The sequence below is a fragment of the Oncorhynchus tshawytscha genome, linkage group LG03 (genome assembly GCF_018296145.1).
Source record: "Oncorhynchus tshawytscha isolate Ot180627B linkage group LG03, Otsh_v2.0, whole genome shotgun sequence".
Classification (NCBI taxonomy): Eukaryota; Metazoa; Chordata; class Actinopteri; order Salmoniformes; family Salmonidae; genus Oncorhynchus; species Oncorhynchus tshawytscha.
The window spans coordinates 29697545-29717438 of record NC_056431.1 but is presented as its reverse complement, the minus strand read 5'-3'; the positions used below and the strand labels follow the sequence as shown (position 1 = coordinate 29717438).

Here is a 19894-nt window from a genome sequence, read left to right as displayed (position 1 = left end):
ACAGTCTAACAGAATCCAAGCAGTCTGCAACATCAAAACACCTACAAACATTCATGAGATGCTCAGTTTCTAGGGAGTATGTAATTACTCCATTCAATTAATCGAAAACTATGCCGACTTGTCAAAGCCTTTGACCTGTCTTCTTCAGAAAGACACCCCATTAGTTTGGGATGGCACTCACGATGAACCTGTGGCTTCCTTGAAAAACCTGCTTTGCGAGGCACCCTGCCTGGTGTACCCCAACAAAGATTCAGATTCCCGGATTATGCGACGTTCAGAATGACACTGTAGAGGAAATTAATTAATTAACGACTGTTGTAAAATCGATATTCTGATATTCTTTGAGTTAATTTGGGAAATAGAAACTCAATAAAGCCAAACTTTCCCATGGTGCCCCAGGTTATTGAGTTAATAATTACATGATTAATTTAATCACGTAATTATAAACCGTCAATCATTCGATGAACAGCAGTCGTCACATTAATCAATCCAATGTCACGACAATGGTCTATTTGCATATAGGCGTACTGCAGCTCTGATTGTTTATGCCGCACAGGTCTGTGTGGAGTATGGGCTGAGTAGTGTGTGTCAATACAATAGAATCCTACTCCGATGCGTTCTGCATCCGTTGTCAATGTTTGGAAAATACATACTTTCATCTTTCATCAGAACTGAAAATTAACCTGATTTCAACGTCTAGAAAATATGTCTAAAATACATATTTTCAATGTAATTCTGCTCAAAGGGTAAAGAATTTCCTAGTCGGTTCTTTCCTACAAGTCTCTGGCATCCCCACTAGAATATCACCATCGGTTAGCTAAACCTGTGGGCATTCTGTTAACGCCATAGTCTCTGCTCACCTCCCTGTCAGCAGTTTAAACCTGACTCACTCATGTTTGTTCAGTGTTTGTGAAACTCACATGATGTGAGCACAACATAAAGAGCAAGGAGGTCTATAAATAGCTTTTTTTTTCATGAATGACACTGTGGCTACTATTAGACATCAACAAACATAGCCTATACCCTTGGATGGGCCCTGACCATAAGTCGTAATCGTCTTGCACACAGGCACATAAATACACACACACAGGCACAAGTCTAACTGACACGCACACATATACACACACCTCCCTAATCAGCACTGATCAGTGGGTTTGGTCAGTTAACCCTCACATGCACTTTCCTGTTTTTGCTGTGAGGATGTGGTTACATCCTCACTTTCAGTGCTTCTGCTGCAATCAATACACGTCACGCACACAGGCCTACCTCTCATTCACACTTTAATTCATTGGAATAACTATCACTTTAAATCAATATCACTTTCCTAGTAAGCTATTTTGTCTGGGAAACACGAAAATAATAGGCGACCGTTGATGTAAGCCTTATTCAAATTTGCTTTGGAGAATCTAGCTCACCAGTCAGAAAAGAGGTACTAAATTCAATAAGCACCCAGGTGTTACTCAACATATGGGCTAATTAAGTTGCAGCATCACTTGGGACACCTCAAAGGCAAAAACCGTATGCAAATAGTATGTCCTCTGCAAATAACACGATTGTGACTGACTCATGGCAGAACATGTGCCTGAGCCTCAAGGAGAGGAATCAAGGAGGATGGAGCTCACCTGCCCTCTGTTGGTCAACTGTCGTTCATCTAAAATTTCCTGGAGCAATAAAGAGTATGATTTCAATATTTACTCAATCTTGATCCACTATACCAAAACTGAAAATGTACAAAAACAATTACTGCATAACTCATGCTATTCACTCATCTTGAGACTTTGGCCAAGATTCAATCAGATCAAGCGTTAATGTCGATAACCAAGGTGTAACTATGTTGGAGATGTCAAATTAGTGAGCAGCTGTTCTTGATCATTTTCATGAAGCCACACCCGTCCCACTTGTGTTAGATGTTCGGAACAAGAAAGTGTGGGCTATATAGAAATTACACTCCAAATGAAAACCATTAAACAAAATGAGGACTACCATCAGCCTAATCGAGGTGTAAATTACATCTCACATTCCAGTGTTCGAACTTGCGAACAAGGCTTCATGGGATTTATCTTAATGGCAATGTTTTAGGTATGTGGACTTGACAACTCTCACACAGTTCGACCACCCAAAAACTGCTATGTGGATGTCGGCTAAATAACTTCATGCTACGCCCATACTGTTTACAAATTAAGTATGACTGACAGATAAACAGTTATTATATCTTTATTGAACATTAATGAGTATGATAAAGCTCTCAATGTATGAACTCTAATAATATAGTATAAAAATTAAAAAAGTACAAATAACAACAGTCATTGTAAACATCCATAACAAGATAAAGCAACAGTTTATCATGTCAGTATTTCTTCAGCACAGTATAATGTGTTTTGATAATGTAGTGTGTCATACTGTTTGAAAACCATGCCTCCAAACAAAAATAAATTCAGAACAAATCCCAAACAGCTGGGAGAAACCTAGTTTTTTCCCCTGGAATTAATTACACTGAACAAAAATATAAAATGCAATGTGCAACAATTTAAAAGACTTTACTAAGGTAAAGTTCATTTACAGAAAAGCCATAATCTATGGATTTCACATGACTGGCAATACAGATATGCATATGTTGGTCACAGATATCTTTAAAAATAAAGGTAGTGCGTGGATCAGAAAACCAGTCAGTATCTGGTGTGACCACCATTTGCCTCATCTCTTTCGCAAAGACTTGATCAGGCTGTTGATTATGGTCTGTGGAATGTTGTCCCACTCCTCAATGGCAGTGCGAAGTTGCTGGATATTGGTGGGAACTGGAACACGCTGTCGTACACGTCAATCCAGAGCATCCCAAACATGCTTAATGGGTGAAATGTCTGGTGAGTATGCAGGCCATGGAAGAACTGGGACATTTTCATCTTCCAGGAACTGTGTACATTTCCTTGCGACATGGGGCCGTGCATTATCATGCTGAAACATGAGGTGATGACCGGCGGATGAATGGCACGACAATGGGCCTCAGGATCTCGTCATGATAAAATGCAATTGTGTTTGTCCGTAGCTTATGCCTGCCATAACCCCACTGCTACCATGGGGCACTCTGTTCACATTGCCATCAGCAAACTGCTCACCCACACGTCACCATACACGCTATCTGCCATCTGCCCGGTACAGTTGAAACCCGGGATTCATCTGTGAAGTGCACACTTCTCCAGTGTGCTACTGGCCATCGAAGGTGAGCATTTGCCTACTGAAGTCGGATGTGGCGCCGAACTGCTGTCAGGTCAAGACACTGGTTTCTGACAGTTTGTGCAGAAATTCACAGTAAACCCACAGTTTCAACAACTGTGCGGTTGGCTGGTCTCAAACGATCCCGCAGGTGAAGAAACCAGATGTGGAGGTCCTGGGCTGGCGTGGTTACACGTGGTCTGCGGTTGTGAGGCTGGTTGGAAGTACTGCCAAATTCTCTAAAATGACGTTGGAGGCGGCGTATGGCAGAGAAATGGACATTCAATTCTCTGGCAACAGCTCTGGTGGACATTCCTGCAGTCAGCATGCCAAAACTTGAGACATCTGTGGCAAAACAGCACATTTTAGAGTGGCCTTTTATTGTGCCCAGCACAAGGTGCACCTGTGTAATGATCATGCTGTTTAATCAGTTTCTTGATATGCGACACTTGTCAAGTGGATGGATTACCTTGGCAAATGAAAAATGCTCACTAACAAGGATGTAAACAAATTTGTGAACAACATTTGAGAGAAATTAGCTTTTTGTGCATATGGAACATTTCTGTGATCTTTTATTTCAGCTCATGAAACAAGGGACCAACAGTTTACATGTTGCATTTATATTTTTGTTCAGTATACTTATTTCATACAAAACAGCCAAAATGGCTTAATGCAAGTCCATATTTTCCAGGGACGGCACAAAAAAAAGTGATCAAAAACAATGTAATACAAACTCTGGCCTAAAATGGCCATTTCAGTAAAAAATGGCTACACACAGGGAGGGCATCATTGGTAGAGGTTGTTGTAAGAGAATATGGAATAGAAAAACAGGCAAGTAACATGATGGATGAGGAGGAGCTGTGGGCGAGTCAGTCAGTCTGCATATCCAATGCTGCCGTAGGGCTGGATTGTGCCACACAACAGAAATAAAATGTAAATAAGAGAAGTTCGCCACAGGGCTTCTTAGATGCGGCAGAGAAAGGGAGGGGATATATGACACCAGGTATCATAGCCTAGTGGCGGATGCGACATGTGATGGTTAGTCCAGTAGAATGCCGTGCATTATATCCTGTAGAGGGGTGGGGGGGACAGGACGCTGATGAGCTCAATTTGGGCGTCCATGTTTGAGCTTGTCGATGTGGAATGTGAGTTTTAGGGCAGGCCCGAGCTTCAAGCCCATGTATTTCATCATCATGTCGCTGCGTAGTAACAAGAGGGCTTTGCCATCAATCTCCTGCAAAACATAGGAGTGGGATAACATTTTCATTTGCTATTAAGGTTATAAACTCAACAAAACACTTAAGAATTTGAAAATACTTCCACTAAAAACAATGGCAAAGCATACAGTGCATTGGGAAAGTATTCACACCCCTAGACTTTTTCCACATTTTGTTATGTTAGAGCCATATTCTAAAAGGGATTAAATTATTTTTTTCACTCATCAATGTACACACATTATCCCATAAATGACAAAGTGAAAACAGTTTTTTATACATGTTTGAAAATGTATTAAAAACAAAAACAGAAATACCTTATTTACATAAGTATTCAGACCCTTTGCTATGAGACTCGAAATTGAGCTCAGGTGCATCCTGTTTCCATTGATTTTCCTTGATGTTTCTACAACTTGATTGGAGTCCACCTGTGGTAAATTCTATTGATTGGACATTATTTGGAAAGGCACACAACTGTCTATATAAGGTCAAACAGTTGACAGTACATGTCAGAGCAAAAACCAAGCCATGAGTTTGAAGGAATTGTCCGTAGAGATCCGAGACAGGATTGTGTCAAAGCACAGATCTGGGGACGGCTACCAAAGAAATTCTGCAGGATGAAGGTCCCCAAGAACACAGTGGCCTCCATCATTCTTAAATTTAAAAAGTTTGGAACCACCAAGGCTCAGGAGTGGCTTCGACACAAGTCTCTGAATGTCCTTGAGCGGCCCAGCAAGAGCCCGGACTTGAACCCAATCAAACACCTCTGGAGAGACCTGAAAATAGCTGTGCAGCGACGCTCCCCATCCAACCTGACAGAGCTTGAGAGGATCTGCAGAGAAGAATGGGAGAAACTCCCTAAATACAGGTGTGCCAAGCTTGTAGCGTCATACCCAAGAAGACTCTTGGGTAGACTCTAATCACTGCTAAAGGTGCTTCAACAAAGTACTGAGTAAAGGGTCTGAAAACATATGTAAATGTGATCTTTAAAAAATATATATATATATTTGCAAAATGTTTATAAAAAACCTGTTTTTGCTTTCTCATTATGGGGTATTGTGTGTAGATTGAGGGGGAAAAAAACAATTTAATACATTTTAGAATTAAGCTGTAAAGTCACAAAATGTGGAAAAAGTTAAGGGGTGTGAATACTTTCCGAATGCAGTGTAATGTGGAATGGTCCCTCTATGCTGAGTGTTCTGTCGGGCTGATACGTACATATACAATGGGATAGTACTGTTCTATTAAATTCTGTAGATACGTACGTGTTTTCTGAAGAGATCTGCGTGGGGGGCCAGTAGGGGGTCTATGTCTCTGATGAACTGCATGACGTCCTTCACCGTCCACAGGTTGGGGTCCTGGCCACTGGGCCGAGGGCTCTCTCTGAAACGCTCAGAGCCTGTCGGATGGCGGGTCAGAGTAGAGATACAGAGGAACATTAGTCACCAATCACCAGTGGGGTTTGTTATTAGGGGATGATGAGCAACTCCATCTAAAGTGTTACCGAAAAGCCATACACAATCCATAAATTAGCTTGGCTAAAAATCTAATCAAATCCACTGGACAATATCATTTTTGCCTTTAATGACATGCACTGCATTAAAGATAAACCCCGACCTGAAGAGTTGAGATGTAGCAACTTGGTGGGGGACTGCAGACCCAGAGGCTGCCCTGTCGAGCCCGGGGACAGGGGGCTCTTTTTTAAGTGCCCCGAACCCCCTACACCGTTCACCATGAGGAAGGGCTCACCTGGAACAACATGGACAGGAGAGTCAATGACAAGGCCCAAGTGACACACCTGTAGCTTAACTGTAGTCAAAAAGTTTGCTTAGTGGAACATTACTGGCTACACCTTGGGCTGTTGCGGTGACCGTATTACCGCCACACCGGCAGTCTTGAGTTATGACCGCAGTAAAATTCCATGCGACTGTTGAGTCATGGTAATCTCCTCTTATGCACTCCGGACATGCTTTGGTAATACCTAACTTGCTAATGACCATCAGGTCCCAATGGCCTGGAACTCAGGGCTCTATTGTCCCTCCAACTACTCTGACATCAATGCAAATGTTATCGAAAATCACTTATTATCAAAACAGTATTGCGCTTTCAAAACTCACCTCAATGTGATGATCAATTTGAAGAAAGAAGTTCAACAGCAGGTTGAAAGTGAGTGTAAAACATGGTCGTTGTGGATGTTGTTTCAAAGCCTAACACAACTAAATGGACAGCGCTTTCTAAGGTGATGATTCATTCAAAACACCAATACGCATTTTAGAGCTTATGCATACGCATTAATTTATGAGCCCAAGCCCGAAAAATACCTCAATTAAAATGATGATTGTGCATACATAGCCTACCACATAATACACATGGCAAAAAAACATAAAACAAAACTGATTTAAAATGTCTTTGGTACATAATTGGTCTAGCATATACAAATTTGAGTAATCGCCATTGAGTGTGGACTGTATTATTATGCATACTGGATGGACTGGTTACCTTATGCTACGCTCCAAAATGTCTATCCATGAGTCTGGGAGAGAACATACAGTGGGGCAAAAAAGTATTTAGTCAGCCACCAATTGTGCAAGTTCTCCCACTTAAAAAGATGAGAGAGGCCTGTAATTTTCATCATCGGTACACTTCAACTATGACAGACAAAATGAGAAGAAAAAAATCCAGAAAATCACATTGTAGGATTTTTAATGAATTTATTTGCAAATTATGGTGGAAAGTAAGTATTTGGTCAATAACAAAAGTTAATCTCAATACTTTGTTATATACCCTTTGTTGGCAATGACAGAGGTCAAACGTTTTCTGAAAGTCTTCACAAGGTTTTCACTCTGTTGCTGGTATTTTGGCCCATTCCTCCATGCAGATCTCCTCTAGAGCAGTGATGTTTTGGGGCTGTTGCTGGGCAACACGGACTTTCAACTCCCTCCAAAGATTTTCTATGGGGTTGAGATCTGGAGACTGGCTAGGCCACTCCAGGACCTTGAAATGCTTCTTACGAAGCCACTCCTTCGTTGCCCGGGCGGTGTGTTTGGGATCATTGTCATGCTGAAAGACCCAGCCACGTTTCATCTTCAATGCCCTTGCTGATGGAAGGAGGTTTTCACTCAAAATCTCACGAAAGACCCAGCCACGTTTCATCTTCAATGCCCTTGCTAATGGAAGGAGGTTTTCACTCAAAATCTCACGATATATGGCCCCATTCATTCTGTCCTTTACACGGATCAGTCGTCCTGGTCCCTTTGCAGAAAAACAGCCCCAAAGCATGATGTTTCCACCCCATGCTTCACAGTAGGTATGGTGTTCTTTGGATGCAACTCAGCATTCTTTGTCCTCCAAACACGACGAGTTGAGTTTTTACCAAAAAGTTATATTTTGGTTTCATCTGACCATATGACATTCTCCCAATCTTCTTCTGGATCATCCAAATGCTCTCTAGCAAACTTCAGACGGGCCTGGACATGTACTGGCTTAAGCAGGGGGACACGTCTGGCACTGCAGGATTTGAGTCCCTGGCGGCGTAGTGTGTTATTGATGGTAGGCTTTGTTACTTTGGTCCCATCTCTCTGCAGGTCATTCACTAGGTCTCCCCGTGTGGTTCTGGGATTGTTGCTCACTGTTCTTGTGATCATTTTGACCCCACGGGGTGAGATCTTGCGTGGATTATCAGTGGTCTTGTATGTCTTCCATTTCCTAATAATTGCTCCCACAGTTGATTTCTTCAAACCAAGCTGCTTACCTATTACAGATTCAGTCTTCCCAGCCTGGTGCAGGTCTACAATTTTGTTTCTGGTGTCCTTTGACAGCTCTTTGGTCTTGGCCATAGTGGAGTTTGGAGTGTGACTGTTTGAGATTGTGGACAGGTGTCTTTTATACTGATAACAAGTTCAAACAGGTGCCATTAATACAGGTAACGAGTGGAGGACAGAGGAGCCTCTTAAATAAGAAGTTACAGGTCTGTGAGAGCCAGAAATCTTGCTTGTTTGTAGGTGACCAAATAGTTATTTTCCACCATAATTTGCAAATAAATTAATTAACAATCCTACAATGTGATTTTCTGGATTTTTTCCCCCTCATTTTGTCTGTCATAGTTGAAGTGTACAGGCCTCTCTCATCTTTTTAAGTGGGAGAACTTGCACAATTGGTGGCTGACTAAATACTTTTTTGCCCCACTGTATAACCCTAGGCGATGCTGTTGGATGTGCAGGGCGGCTTACAGATACGCCTACAATTATAGTGAATTTGTATTTGATTTTGAATAGCCAGTTAATAGGGAAATTTTTATATATTCATAATTAATTGGGTGACACATTACCTTTCGCTATACAGACTACCTCACCACCATGCCTTTCCATCTCCTCCTCGCTCTCCTTTATTCCTTTCTCGAGCGTGCAGAGGTGCTGTCAACAGTTTAGTGAAATTTGTTTTGTTGTGAAAACATGTTACCATCGATTGAAAAACGTATTGGTGGGAAAGTGCACGGCCTCCATTCGCTATTCGAGTGCATGCAGATGACATATATTTTTCCCCCTCCCCATTTGATAATGAGCCATTCTAAATCTAAACAAATTGTAAGGTTTATATCATTCACAACTAAAGTTGCCAAATAACTCTAAACCTAGCGTATAGGACCTGTTTCAAATGATCACTTTTACACTCAACATAACCACTTCATATGCGCACTCGCTCTGGAATGGGGAAAAATATCCTTTCTATTTTATTCAGCTAAGTTCAATTATATAAAATCATGGCACGGGACTTTTAAGCATAGCTTAATGAATAAGACTACAGCCTACGGCATGGAGCATAGCCAGATATCATACAGTATGCCAACTCACATTCTGTTCTTCTGAATTACATTTTCTTCATATCATGTTTCTTTAGACCTGACTAAAATAAATGATGAATTTATTGTGACGGTGTATATTAAATAAAATATACACCATCACAATAAATCCATTATAGTGAAGTCTAAAAGAAACATGATTTGAAGAAAATGTATTTCAGAAAAACAGAATATGAGTTGGCATACTGTATGTTATCTGGCTATGCTCCATGCCATAGGCTGTAGGCTTGTTCACTTAGCTGACAAGGTACAAGCTGCTGATGAGCTTGCCTTTGGGACTATATTTAAACAAAAAAAGTCAAATCTTAGACTTTTTAAAACGTAGATGTTCCAAAGGCACGCTCATCAGCAGCTTGTATGTGGCTTGTATGCAATTTGTATTCGTGGAGGCCTGGAAATGCTAAACGTGTTTCTGTTAATTAACGGTCAATTACCGTGAGACCGGCAGACTTTTGCATTACAAAAACCGGCTGACCTCCAGTCCTAGCTACACCCTAAAATAAGAGTTTTTGTTTGTACACAAATGTTTTCCATTTGTTTGTCCCATTAGAGGTGCATGTTTCTATTTTCATCAATCAAGTCATTTTAAATGAAGCGTTAAGGATTTCCTAAGGAGCTGTACCTTCCAAGGAGAGGCAAGGGTTTTTGGCCAGCTTGTGGGGGAGGGGGCTGTAGTAGGAGTCTTGAAGGAACCGCTTGGAGCCTCTTCCTGGACCCGTCGTGAGGCCCTCCCTAAAACTTCTCCTTTCTGGAGAGAGTCGTAACAGAAAAGAAAACTAGTGAGGAGTGAAAAGTAAATACCTACATACTTGACTCAAATCGACACTGTTACAATGGTGAAAAGGCCAAAAAGAAACAGACAACCCTTTTCTGTCCTGAACCAACAGTAAAGTCAAGGTTATGCCCCAGTACAGTGTGTGTGCTGACCTGGGTGTGCGTGGCTATCGTAATGCAGGCCCCCTTGGGGAACGGGCTGGCTGCCAAACAGAGGGTCACAGTAGAGGTTGTGACAGAGTTTCTCCAGGAAGCGCAGGACGTACGTGACGCTGTTGACCGTGGGCAGGGTGAGGGTATGGTGCTGCTGGTCAAAGTGGGCTGCATGGGACAGACACAGAGGGCAAGGGTTCGGCACAGACAGCCAATTCCTCACATTTAGCAGCAATGCCAAGTGAATAGGAGTTATAGAGATTTGGTTTGATCAATTTCAGGAAAAAAAGATCTACCAGTCTGTTTTAACAACTGGTCCTGATGTAGTGCACAGGGAGGCTTGAAATAAATGAAGGAAAAATCATATTTTTTAAGGAAATGCAAAGACTCTTTGATTATCTCGATAACTAAACTTATAATAAAGCTTATAGAGAGCATAGCCCATACAGAAAGCAGGTACCAGTCCTTACCTGATATGACCTCTCCTCCGTGACCTGGCTTGAGGCAGGAGAAGACAGAGCTCTGGTTGTGGGCACAGTCCACACAGGCCTGGACACACTGCTGTAGCACCGAGGAAGCCCGGCCTGGACCAAAGTGGTCGGGCAGCTGCTGCACCCGCCGCCCGTCCAAGTGGGGTCCCACCTTCCCATACTTGTTCAGGTATACACACACTGTGGGGACACGTAGGTAGATGCAGGCAGTCACGCACACAAACACAGAGGCATCTAACATTCAGCGTGGTTACCACTTTGGCTGAAAAAGGCAGATTTGACTTAATGCTCCAAACATATTTAACAATATCACATTTTCATCGATAATTGACTCGCAAGGATGTCCGAGGGCATACAATTATTCCTAATACAGGTTGCACTGGGCTCCACAGAAATCCATATGAGTGTTAATTGTAGTGATGAAGTACTATTTTGTGTGTGTGTACCTGTTGCAGCATGCAAGGCGGCGCTGGGGATGGTGGCGTTGTCCAGGGGCACCGTGCTGGTGTCTGGCTCTGGCATACTGCTGTTGGGGGAAACGGGCACGGGGTTGGGCACCACCCGCGGTTTTCTCTGTTCACACAGACACACACACACATATACACAACGTTTAGTGGGGTGGTATGCGCTCATCCATAAAAATAAAAAAAACACTTGTCCCAGGTGCTGGATTAGTCACATTGTACCTAAAAAAATATATAATTGTGTGTTTGTGTGGTTACCTTGCTGCCGGGCTTGGGCCCTCTCTTTTTGGGGATCTTGATAGACTCCACTTGACCCTCCTGCAGGGCCATCCTCTGGGCCCAGTCGGCTGGCAGCCTCCCTCTGGGCCGGGACATGGGTCGCCCTGGGCCTGCCATGGCACCCTCCAGCCAGCCTGCTCTCTTCGCCCAGCCCAACTAAACACAGAGGAGGAGTGAGAGGACAATGTTAGGGTTAGGTCAATCACTCTAGATGTCAATGGGAGGGCAAACATGACTTTTCTCAGTAGCAGTGGATTTAGAATATAAGTGAATTCTTGACTTTAGTTCAACTTTTGACCAACAAGGTTGTTATTATAAAAGAGTGTTTGGGTACTGCGACACAGGATGAAACATCCAACCCTACCCCACCCACACTTCCCAACCCCGGGTCCTTGGTCTGTACCTTACTCCCCGGTTTGGGGCCTCTCTTCTTGGGGACCTTGATATGCTCCAGTCCATTTCTGGGCAGGGGGGCTTGTGTTCCTACTCCGGCCCCCTTCTGGCCCCAGAGCCCTGTCAGCTTGGCTTTCCTGCGGCCTGGCTTGCGTCCCCGTTGGCCATGCGGCTGTCCTGGCATGGGGTGCATGGCTGTTCCCTCGCTACCGTCTGAAAGGCAACCGAGGGTCTTGGGTAGCACTGCTGTCCCCAGAGAGAGAAAGAGCAATAGGGGGAGTGTAAAATGAGTGATACAAAGCAAACAACTCACTTCAGGCACACACAATAAAGGGTGAGACAAACCAATACAGACCCTGCACAACAGAGAGGCTCCTGAGCTTTGTTAAGTGGTTCTGATACAAACCAATCAAGCCCAGACAGACAAAGACCGTGAAAGTAGACAGTAGAGTTCCTCTGCACTAAGTTACCCGTGTGACTCTTCCTCTCTGCACACTTCCTTCCTCTCTTGAGTTTTGATACACTTGCAAGGCCTCGCCAATGGGGACCGGACAAGACCAAATTCCTCATAAACCGCAGACTCTCGCTCGTTGTAATCTCTGTGCAATTCTAACCAGAGGAAAAAGCAAACTAGTAGCCTACCGAGGCCCATCAAGTAGAACATGCTGACAACTGCCTGGGAAATAAGAGTAGTAGCAATAAAGACGCAAACTGCCGATAAATGTTAACACCATATCTGACAGCTATCTTTAAACGTCACACCCTGTAGTACACACCCTTTCATTCTTAGGGGCCAGGCCAAGTCTAAATCACGCTCTGCCTAAAGTGTACGAAGCAACGACGATGACAATATGTGCAGCATGCAAAGTCACACACGAATGCGGACACTCGCACTAACACATGACTTGGCCTGTGGGGCAATATACCAGACTTGGGTTCAAATAAAAGTGTATTTGACTATCTGGTATTTAAAATACTTTTTTCTGTGTATTTGAGTATTTTCAAATACACAACTTAAAACAAGTACTTTTGAGTATTTGAATGGTTATTTGTAAAAATAAATAAATAAATACTCTACCAAATTGTAATTGATAGTATTTCCAAATACTTATTTCAAACACTATTTTCAAATACCTAGGTTAAACACATGGGAGTGTATATGAGTCAGTGTATTTTCAAATACTTTCCGAGAGTATTTCCAAATAACATTAAAATATTCAACTTGTCTTTTCAAATATAATATATTAGAATACTTAATTCACTTACATCTTAGTCATTTAGCAGATACTCTTTGAAGAGGTAGGGTTTCACATGTTTACGGAAGAAAATACAATGCTGTTCTAGCTTCAGGGGGAAGGTGGTTCCACCATTATGGTGCAAGGACAGAGAAGAGCTTGAACTGGGCTGGTGGGAGCTGCCAAGAGACCAGAGGTACATCTCTGTGCAATTGTGAAAGTAATTGAGACATTTGAAATGGTATTTGAACCCAGGTTTGTAAAATACACAAACCCATAATGGCATGCACCGAAAAAGTCTGCAGGTTATAATTATACTCATGTACACGTCAGTATCAGATAATGTGCCTAGCATAAGTATTCACCCCCACTTGGATTTTCTTCACATTTTGTTGCTTTACAAAGTGGGATTAAAATGGATTGAATTGTGATTTATTTTGTCATAAACTACACAAAATACTCGTTAATGTCAAAGTGAAAAGAAAATTCTATAAATGTTTACAAATTAATAAAAAATAAAAAACATCTTGGTTATATAGGCAATAATTTGTTATGGCAAGCCTAAATAAGTTCAGGAGTAAAAATGAGCTTAAATGACATAATAAGTTGCACGGACTAAGTCTGTGTGCAATAATAGGGGGTAACATGATTTTTGAATGACTACACCATCTACACTACATAACCAAAAGGACGTGGACACCTACTCGTCGAACATCTCATTTGAAAATCATTGGCATTAATATGGAGTTGGTCCCCCCTTTGCTGCTATAACAGCCTCCACTTTTCTTCCAAAGGCTTTCCACGAGATGTTGGAATATTGCTGCGGGGACTTGCTTCCATTAAGCCACAAGAGCATTAGTGAGGTCGAGCACTGATGTTGGGCGATTCGGCGCTCCAATTCAACCCAAAGGTGTTCGATGGGGTTGAGGTCAGAGCTCTTTGCAGGCCAGTCAAGCTCTTCCACACCGATCGACAACCCATTCCTGTATGGACCTCACTTTGTGCATGGGGGCATTGTCATGCTGAAACAGTAAAGGGTATTCCCCAAACTGTTGCCACAAAGTTGGAAGCACAGAATTGTCTAGAATGTCATTGTATGCTGTAGCATTAAGATTTCCCTTCACTGAAACTAAGGGGTCTAGCCCGAACCATGAAAAACAGCCCCAGACAATTATTTCCCCTCCACCAAACTTTACAGTTGGCACTATAAATTGCGGCAGGTAGCATTCTCCTGGCATCCGCCAAACCCAGATTCATCCTTCGGACTGCCAGATGGTGAAGCGTGATTCATTACTCCAGAGAATCCGTTTCCACTGCTCCAGAGTTCAATGGCGGCGAGCTTTACACCTCTCCAGCAGGACACTTGGCATTGTGCATGGTGATCTTAGGCTTGTGTACGGCTGCTCTGCCGTGGAAACCCATTTCATGAAGCTCCCAACGAACAGAGGCACTTTTGGAACTCGGTAGTGAGTGTTGCCACCGAGGACAGACGGTTTTTACGTGCTATGCACTCGGCGGCCCCGTTCTGTGAGCTTGTGTGGCCTACCACTTCACAGCTAAGCCGTTGTTCCTCCTAGACCGGGGCAGCTCTAGCAGGGTAGAAATTTGACAAACTGACTTGTTGGAAAGGTGGCATCCTATGCCGGTGCCACGTTGAAAGTCACTGAGCTCTTCCACTGCCAATGTTTGTGTATGGAGATTGCATGGCGGTGTGCTCGATATTACAAATCTGTCAGCAACGGGTGTGGCAGAAATAGCCGAATCCGCTAATTTGAAGGGGTGTCCACATACCTTTGTATATATAGTGAAAGTACCTCACACACTCAATTTTCTTTAAGGTCCCGCCGTTGAGTAGTGAATTCTAAGCACAGATTCAACCAAAAGACTGGGGACCAATTTTTCACAAAGCAAAGTCTGAATATCCCTTTGAGCATGGTGAAGTTATTAATTAGGCTTCGGATGGTGTATCAATACACCCAGAACATGTACAGACCAGCTGGCTGGAGTGTTTACAGACATATTCAATCTCTCCCTCTCCCAGTCTGTTGACCACACTTGCTTCAAGATGTCCACCACTGTTCCTGTACCCAAGAAAGTGAAGGTAACTGAACTAAATGACTATCGCCCAGTAGCACTTACATCATCAAATGCTTTGAGAGGCTAGTAAAGGATAATATCACCACCACCTCCACCTTACCCTACACACCCCATCAGACCCCCGATGCAAAAATAAGGAAGTTACCCCACCTAAATAAGGCAAAAGTTACATTTGAACATTCTTGAGAAAAGACAGTCAACAAATAAAGCAGGTAGCGGACCATTTTGTGGTGCTGAAACGTAAAGCTGCGACCGCAGCGCAATCAATAGGTGAACAGCGCCTGGTGTAGAAAAAATTATAGTCTAGCTAACTTGTTATGCAAGTGGCTCACAGGAAGAGATAATCTTCATTTTAATTTGACTTTATAAACAAGAGGGTTTAATTGCAGCCTATTTCTTCCGAGCTTTACATAAAATAACTTGGCTGAGGTAGGCTATGGCTTAACAGCATCTTTCAGGAGAAAAAAAAATTGTGTTCTAATAGAAGTGGGAGTTTTTCAATTAGGCCTGCTTACAATGGCAACTTTACAAAAATGTAGCATCCTACATAAAACAATCACGTAAAGAAAAAAAGATGATGTCTGTAAATGTCTGAATGTCTATCAGGAGTCTCGGGATAGCCTGCTCCTGTAATGACAGAACAGAAAATACTGTCAACTTGAGACCTAAATAGCCTCGGATAAGTATTTAGTATTTGCTAAGTTATATAGGCTACTAAGTTACTTATTCAATGGGAAAAGTTGCATTTCTCCTCGGACATGATCTTGTTGATGGCGAGTGAGATGGATGTGATTTTGATGCGCAGGCAGTCCTCAATTGACTTGTGTGAAAGCCGGTTTCTGTCATGAGTCTAGATTGCGTTCATAGGAGGACTCGCAAGTGTAAGTTGATCCAAACATTGTTAGCACATAAAATGCCAGTTCCTTTATTGTGCTCTATTCCTCTGAGCTTGCCACCCAAAACGCACTCTGGGTACTCCTGATTCTTCAACGTGCATAAGCGCAGCCTTCCAGATGAAAAGTCCAAATCATCAAACTTCCTAGTAAAGGCCTCAAGTTTTTCCACCATGTCCACGACTGTTTTCCCTCTTCCTCGTAACTGCAGATTTAACTTGTTTAAAGTGACAGAACGGGTCAGCCCAAAAAAGAATGGAGGGGAAATCCTAATTTTCCAGAATGTGAAGGTGGTCAGCTGCTGCACATACAGTGGGGCAAAAAAAGTATTTAGTCAGCCACCAATTGTGCAAGTTCTCCCACTTAAAAAGATGAGAGAGACCTGTAATTTTCATCATAGGTACACTTCAACTATGACAGACAAAATGAGAAAAAAATCCAGAAAATCACACTAGGATTTTTAATGAATTTATTTGCAAATGATGGTGGAAAATAAGTATTACAAGCTAGATATCTGGCTCTCACAGACCTGTAACTTCTTCTTTAAGAGGCTCGCCTGTCCTCCACTAATTACCTGTATTAATGGCACCTGTTTGAACTTGTTATCAGTAAAAAAGACACCTGTCCACAACCTCAAACAGTCACACTACAAAATCCACTATGGCCAAGACCAAAGAGCTGTCAAAGGACACCAGAAACAAAATTGTAGACCTGCACCAGGCTGGGAAGACTGAATCTGCAATAGGTAAGCAGCTTGGTTTGAAGAAATCAACTGTGGGAGCAATTATTAGGAAATGGAAGACATACAAGACCACTGATAATCTCCCTCGATCTGGGGCTCCACGCAAGATCTCACCCCGTGGGGTCAAAATGATCACAAGAACAGTGAGCAAAAATCCCAGAACCACACGGGGGGGCCTAGTGAATGAACTGCAGAGAGCTGGGATCAAAGTAACAAAGCCTACCATCAGTAACACACTACGCCGCCAGGGACTCAAATCCTGCAGTGCCAGACGTGTCCCCCTGCTTATGCCAGTACATGTCCAGGCCCGTCTGAAGTTTGCTAGAGAGCATTTGGATGATCCAGAAGAAGATTGGGAGAATGTCATATGGTCAGATGAAACCAAAATATTACTTTTTGGTTAAAAAAAACAACTCATCGTGACAAAGAATGCTGAGTTGCATCCAATGAACACCATACCTACTGTGAAGCATGGGGGTGGAAACATCATGCTTTGGGGCTGTTTTTCTGCTGAGGGACCAGGACGGCTGATCCGTGTAAAGGAAAGAATGAATGGGGCCATGTATCGTGAGATTTTGAGTGAAAACCTCCTTCCATCAGCAAGGGCATTGAAGATGAAACGTGGCTGGGTCTTTCAGCATGACAATTATCCCAAACACACCGCCCGGGCAACGAAGGAGTGGCTTCGTAAGAAGCATTTCAAGGTCCTGGAGTGGCCTAGCCAGTCTCCAGATCTCAACCCCATAGAAAATCTTTGGAGGGAGTTGAAAGTCCGTGTTGCCCAGCATCAGCCCCAAAACATCACTGCTCTAGAGGAGATCTGCATGGAGGAATGGGCCAAAATACCAGCAACAGAGTGAAAACCTTGTGAAGACTTACAGAAAACGTTTGACCTCTGTCATTGCCAACAAAGGGTATATAACAAAGTATTGAGATAAACTTTTGTTATTGACCAAATACTTATTTTCCACCATAATTTGCAAATAAATTAATTAAAAATCCTACAATGTGATTTTCTGGATTTCTTTCCCTCATTTTGTCTGTCATAGTTGAAGTGTACCTATGATGAAAATTACAGGCCTCTCTCATCTTTTTAAGTGGGAGAACTTGCACAATTGGTGGCTGACTAAATACTTTTTTGCCCCACTGTATTTAGCTTTTTTTGAGAAAATCGACAACCTGGTCATGCAGCTCACAGAACCACTCTAGCGCTTTTCCTTTACTCAGCCAGCGATTCTGTCACGAGCTTGAGGGAAAAGACTGTGTTGTGTGCATACTTCCAGACAAACAAAACACCTTGCTTTGAGGATAATACAGTACCACCGACACGGCCCGCTAGCAAGGACTGCGGGCCCCTCCTCTCCTTCTCCGTGGCCGACGTGAAGTAAGACATTTAAACGTGTTAACCCTCGCAAGGCTGCCAGTCCAGACGGCATCCCTAACCGCGTCCTCAGAGCATGCACAGACCAGCTGGCTGGTGTGTTTATGGACATATTCAATCTCTCCCTATCCCAGTCTGCTGTCCCCACATGCTTCAAGATGGCCACCATTGTTCCTGTAACCAAGAAGGCAAAGGTAACTGAATTAAATGACTATCGCCCTGTAGCACTCACTTCTGTCATCATGAAGTGTTTTGAGAGACTAGTCAAGGATCATATCACCTCCACCCTATCTGACACCCTAGACTTCAATTTGCATACCGCCTCAATAGATCCAGACAATGTAATCGCCATCACACTGCCCTATCCCATCAGGACAAGAGGAGTACCTATGTAAGAATGCTGTTCATTGACTACAGCTCATACCATAGTACCCTCCAAGCTCATCGTTATGCTTGAGGCCCTGGGACTCAACCCCGCCCTGTGCAATTGGGTCCTGGACTTCCTGACGGGCAGCCCCAGGTGTTGAAGGTAGGAAACAACCTCTTCACTTCGCTGATCCTCAGCACCGGGGCCCCACAAGGGTGCGTGCTCAGCCCCCTCCTTTACTCACTGTTCACCCACAACTGTGTGGCGATGCACGCCTCCAACTCAATCATCAAGTTTGCAGACGACACAACAGTAGTGGGCTTGATTAGCAACAACGACGAGACAGCCTACAGGGAGGAGGTGAGGGCACTCGGAATGTGGTGTCAGGAAAACAACCTCTCACTCAACGTCAACAAAACAAAGGAGATTATTGTGGACTTCAGGAAACAGCAGAGGGAGCATCCCCCTATCCACATCGACGGGCCCGCAGTGGAAAAGGTGGAAAGTCTGAAGTTCTTTGGCGTACACATCACAGACAAACTGAAATGGTCCACCCACACAGACAATGTGATGAAGAAGGCACAACAGCGCCTCTTCAATCTCAGGAGGCTAAGAAAATTTGGCTTGTCACCTAAAACCCTCACAAACTTTTACAGATGCATAATTGAGAGCATTGTCGGGCTGTGTCACCGCCTGGAAGGGCAAGTGCAATTGCACCGCCCACAACTGCAAGGCTCTCCAGAGGGTGGTGTGGTCTGCACAACATATCACCGGGGGAAAACTACCTGCCCTCCAAGACACCTACAGCACCCGATGTCACAGGAAGGCCAAAAAGATCATCAAGGACAATAACCACCTGAGCCACTGCCTGCTCACCCCGCTACCATCCAGAAAGTCTCAAAATCATTGGCCACTAATAACTGGATCACTAGTCCCTTTAATAATGATGTTTACATATCTTGCATTACTCATGTCATATGTATATACTGTATTTTATACCATCTATTGCATCTTGCCTATGCCACTCGTTCATCGCTCATCCATATATTTATATGTTCATATTCCATCCCTTTACTTAGATTTGTGTGAATTAGGTAGTTGTGGAATTGTTAGGTTACTTGTTAGATATTACTGCACTGTCGGAACTAGAAGCACAAGCTTTCGCTACACTCGCATTAACATCTGCTGACTAACACAATTTGATTTGATGTGTCCCTGACAAAGTTGATTATGCACATTACTTTATCCATTACATATTTTAGCTCACCGTTTAGTCTGGCACACAGCACTGATGTTTGGGGGGCGATTCCTTCAACCTGCTGATCAGGATGTGTCTGCCCACC

The 19894-nt window shown here is 43.2% G+C and overlaps 1 protein-coding gene across 14 annotated transcripts in view; it reads right to left on the bottom strand.

The window, feature by feature from the left end:
• Nucleotides 1–3750: 3750 nt before the first annotated feature.
• LOC112234101 (polycomb protein SCMH1) overlaps nucleotides 3751–19894 on the bottom strand; it is a 45812-nt gene continuing 29668 nt past the window's right edge. For 12 of the 14 annotated variants that reach the window (XM_042313992.1, XM_024402094.2, XM_042314040.1 and 9 more), the window contains 9 exons: nucleotides 11847–12082; nucleotides 11423–11599; nucleotides 11147–11273; nucleotides 10680–10880; nucleotides 10210–10377; nucleotides 9905–10030; nucleotides 6042–6173; nucleotides 5690–5823; nucleotides 3751–4444 (listed from right to left, as the gene is read on the bottom strand). In XM_042313992.1, coding sequence (XP_042169926.1) covers nucleotides 4316–4444; nucleotides 5690–5823; nucleotides 6042–6173; nucleotides 9905–10030; nucleotides 10210–10377; nucleotides 10680–10880; nucleotides 11147–11273; nucleotides 11423–11599; nucleotides 11847–12082 — 1430 coding nt within the window. In that variant the 3' untranslated portion in view covers nucleotides 3751–4315. The remainder of the gene's footprint in view (nucleotides 4445–5689; nucleotides 5824–6041; nucleotides 6174–9904; nucleotides 10031–10209; nucleotides 10378–10679; nucleotides 10881–11146; nucleotides 11274–11422; nucleotides 11600–11846; nucleotides 12083–19894) is intronic. The other 2 variants (XM_042314045.1, XM_024402159.2) reach the window with 1 other exon arrangement.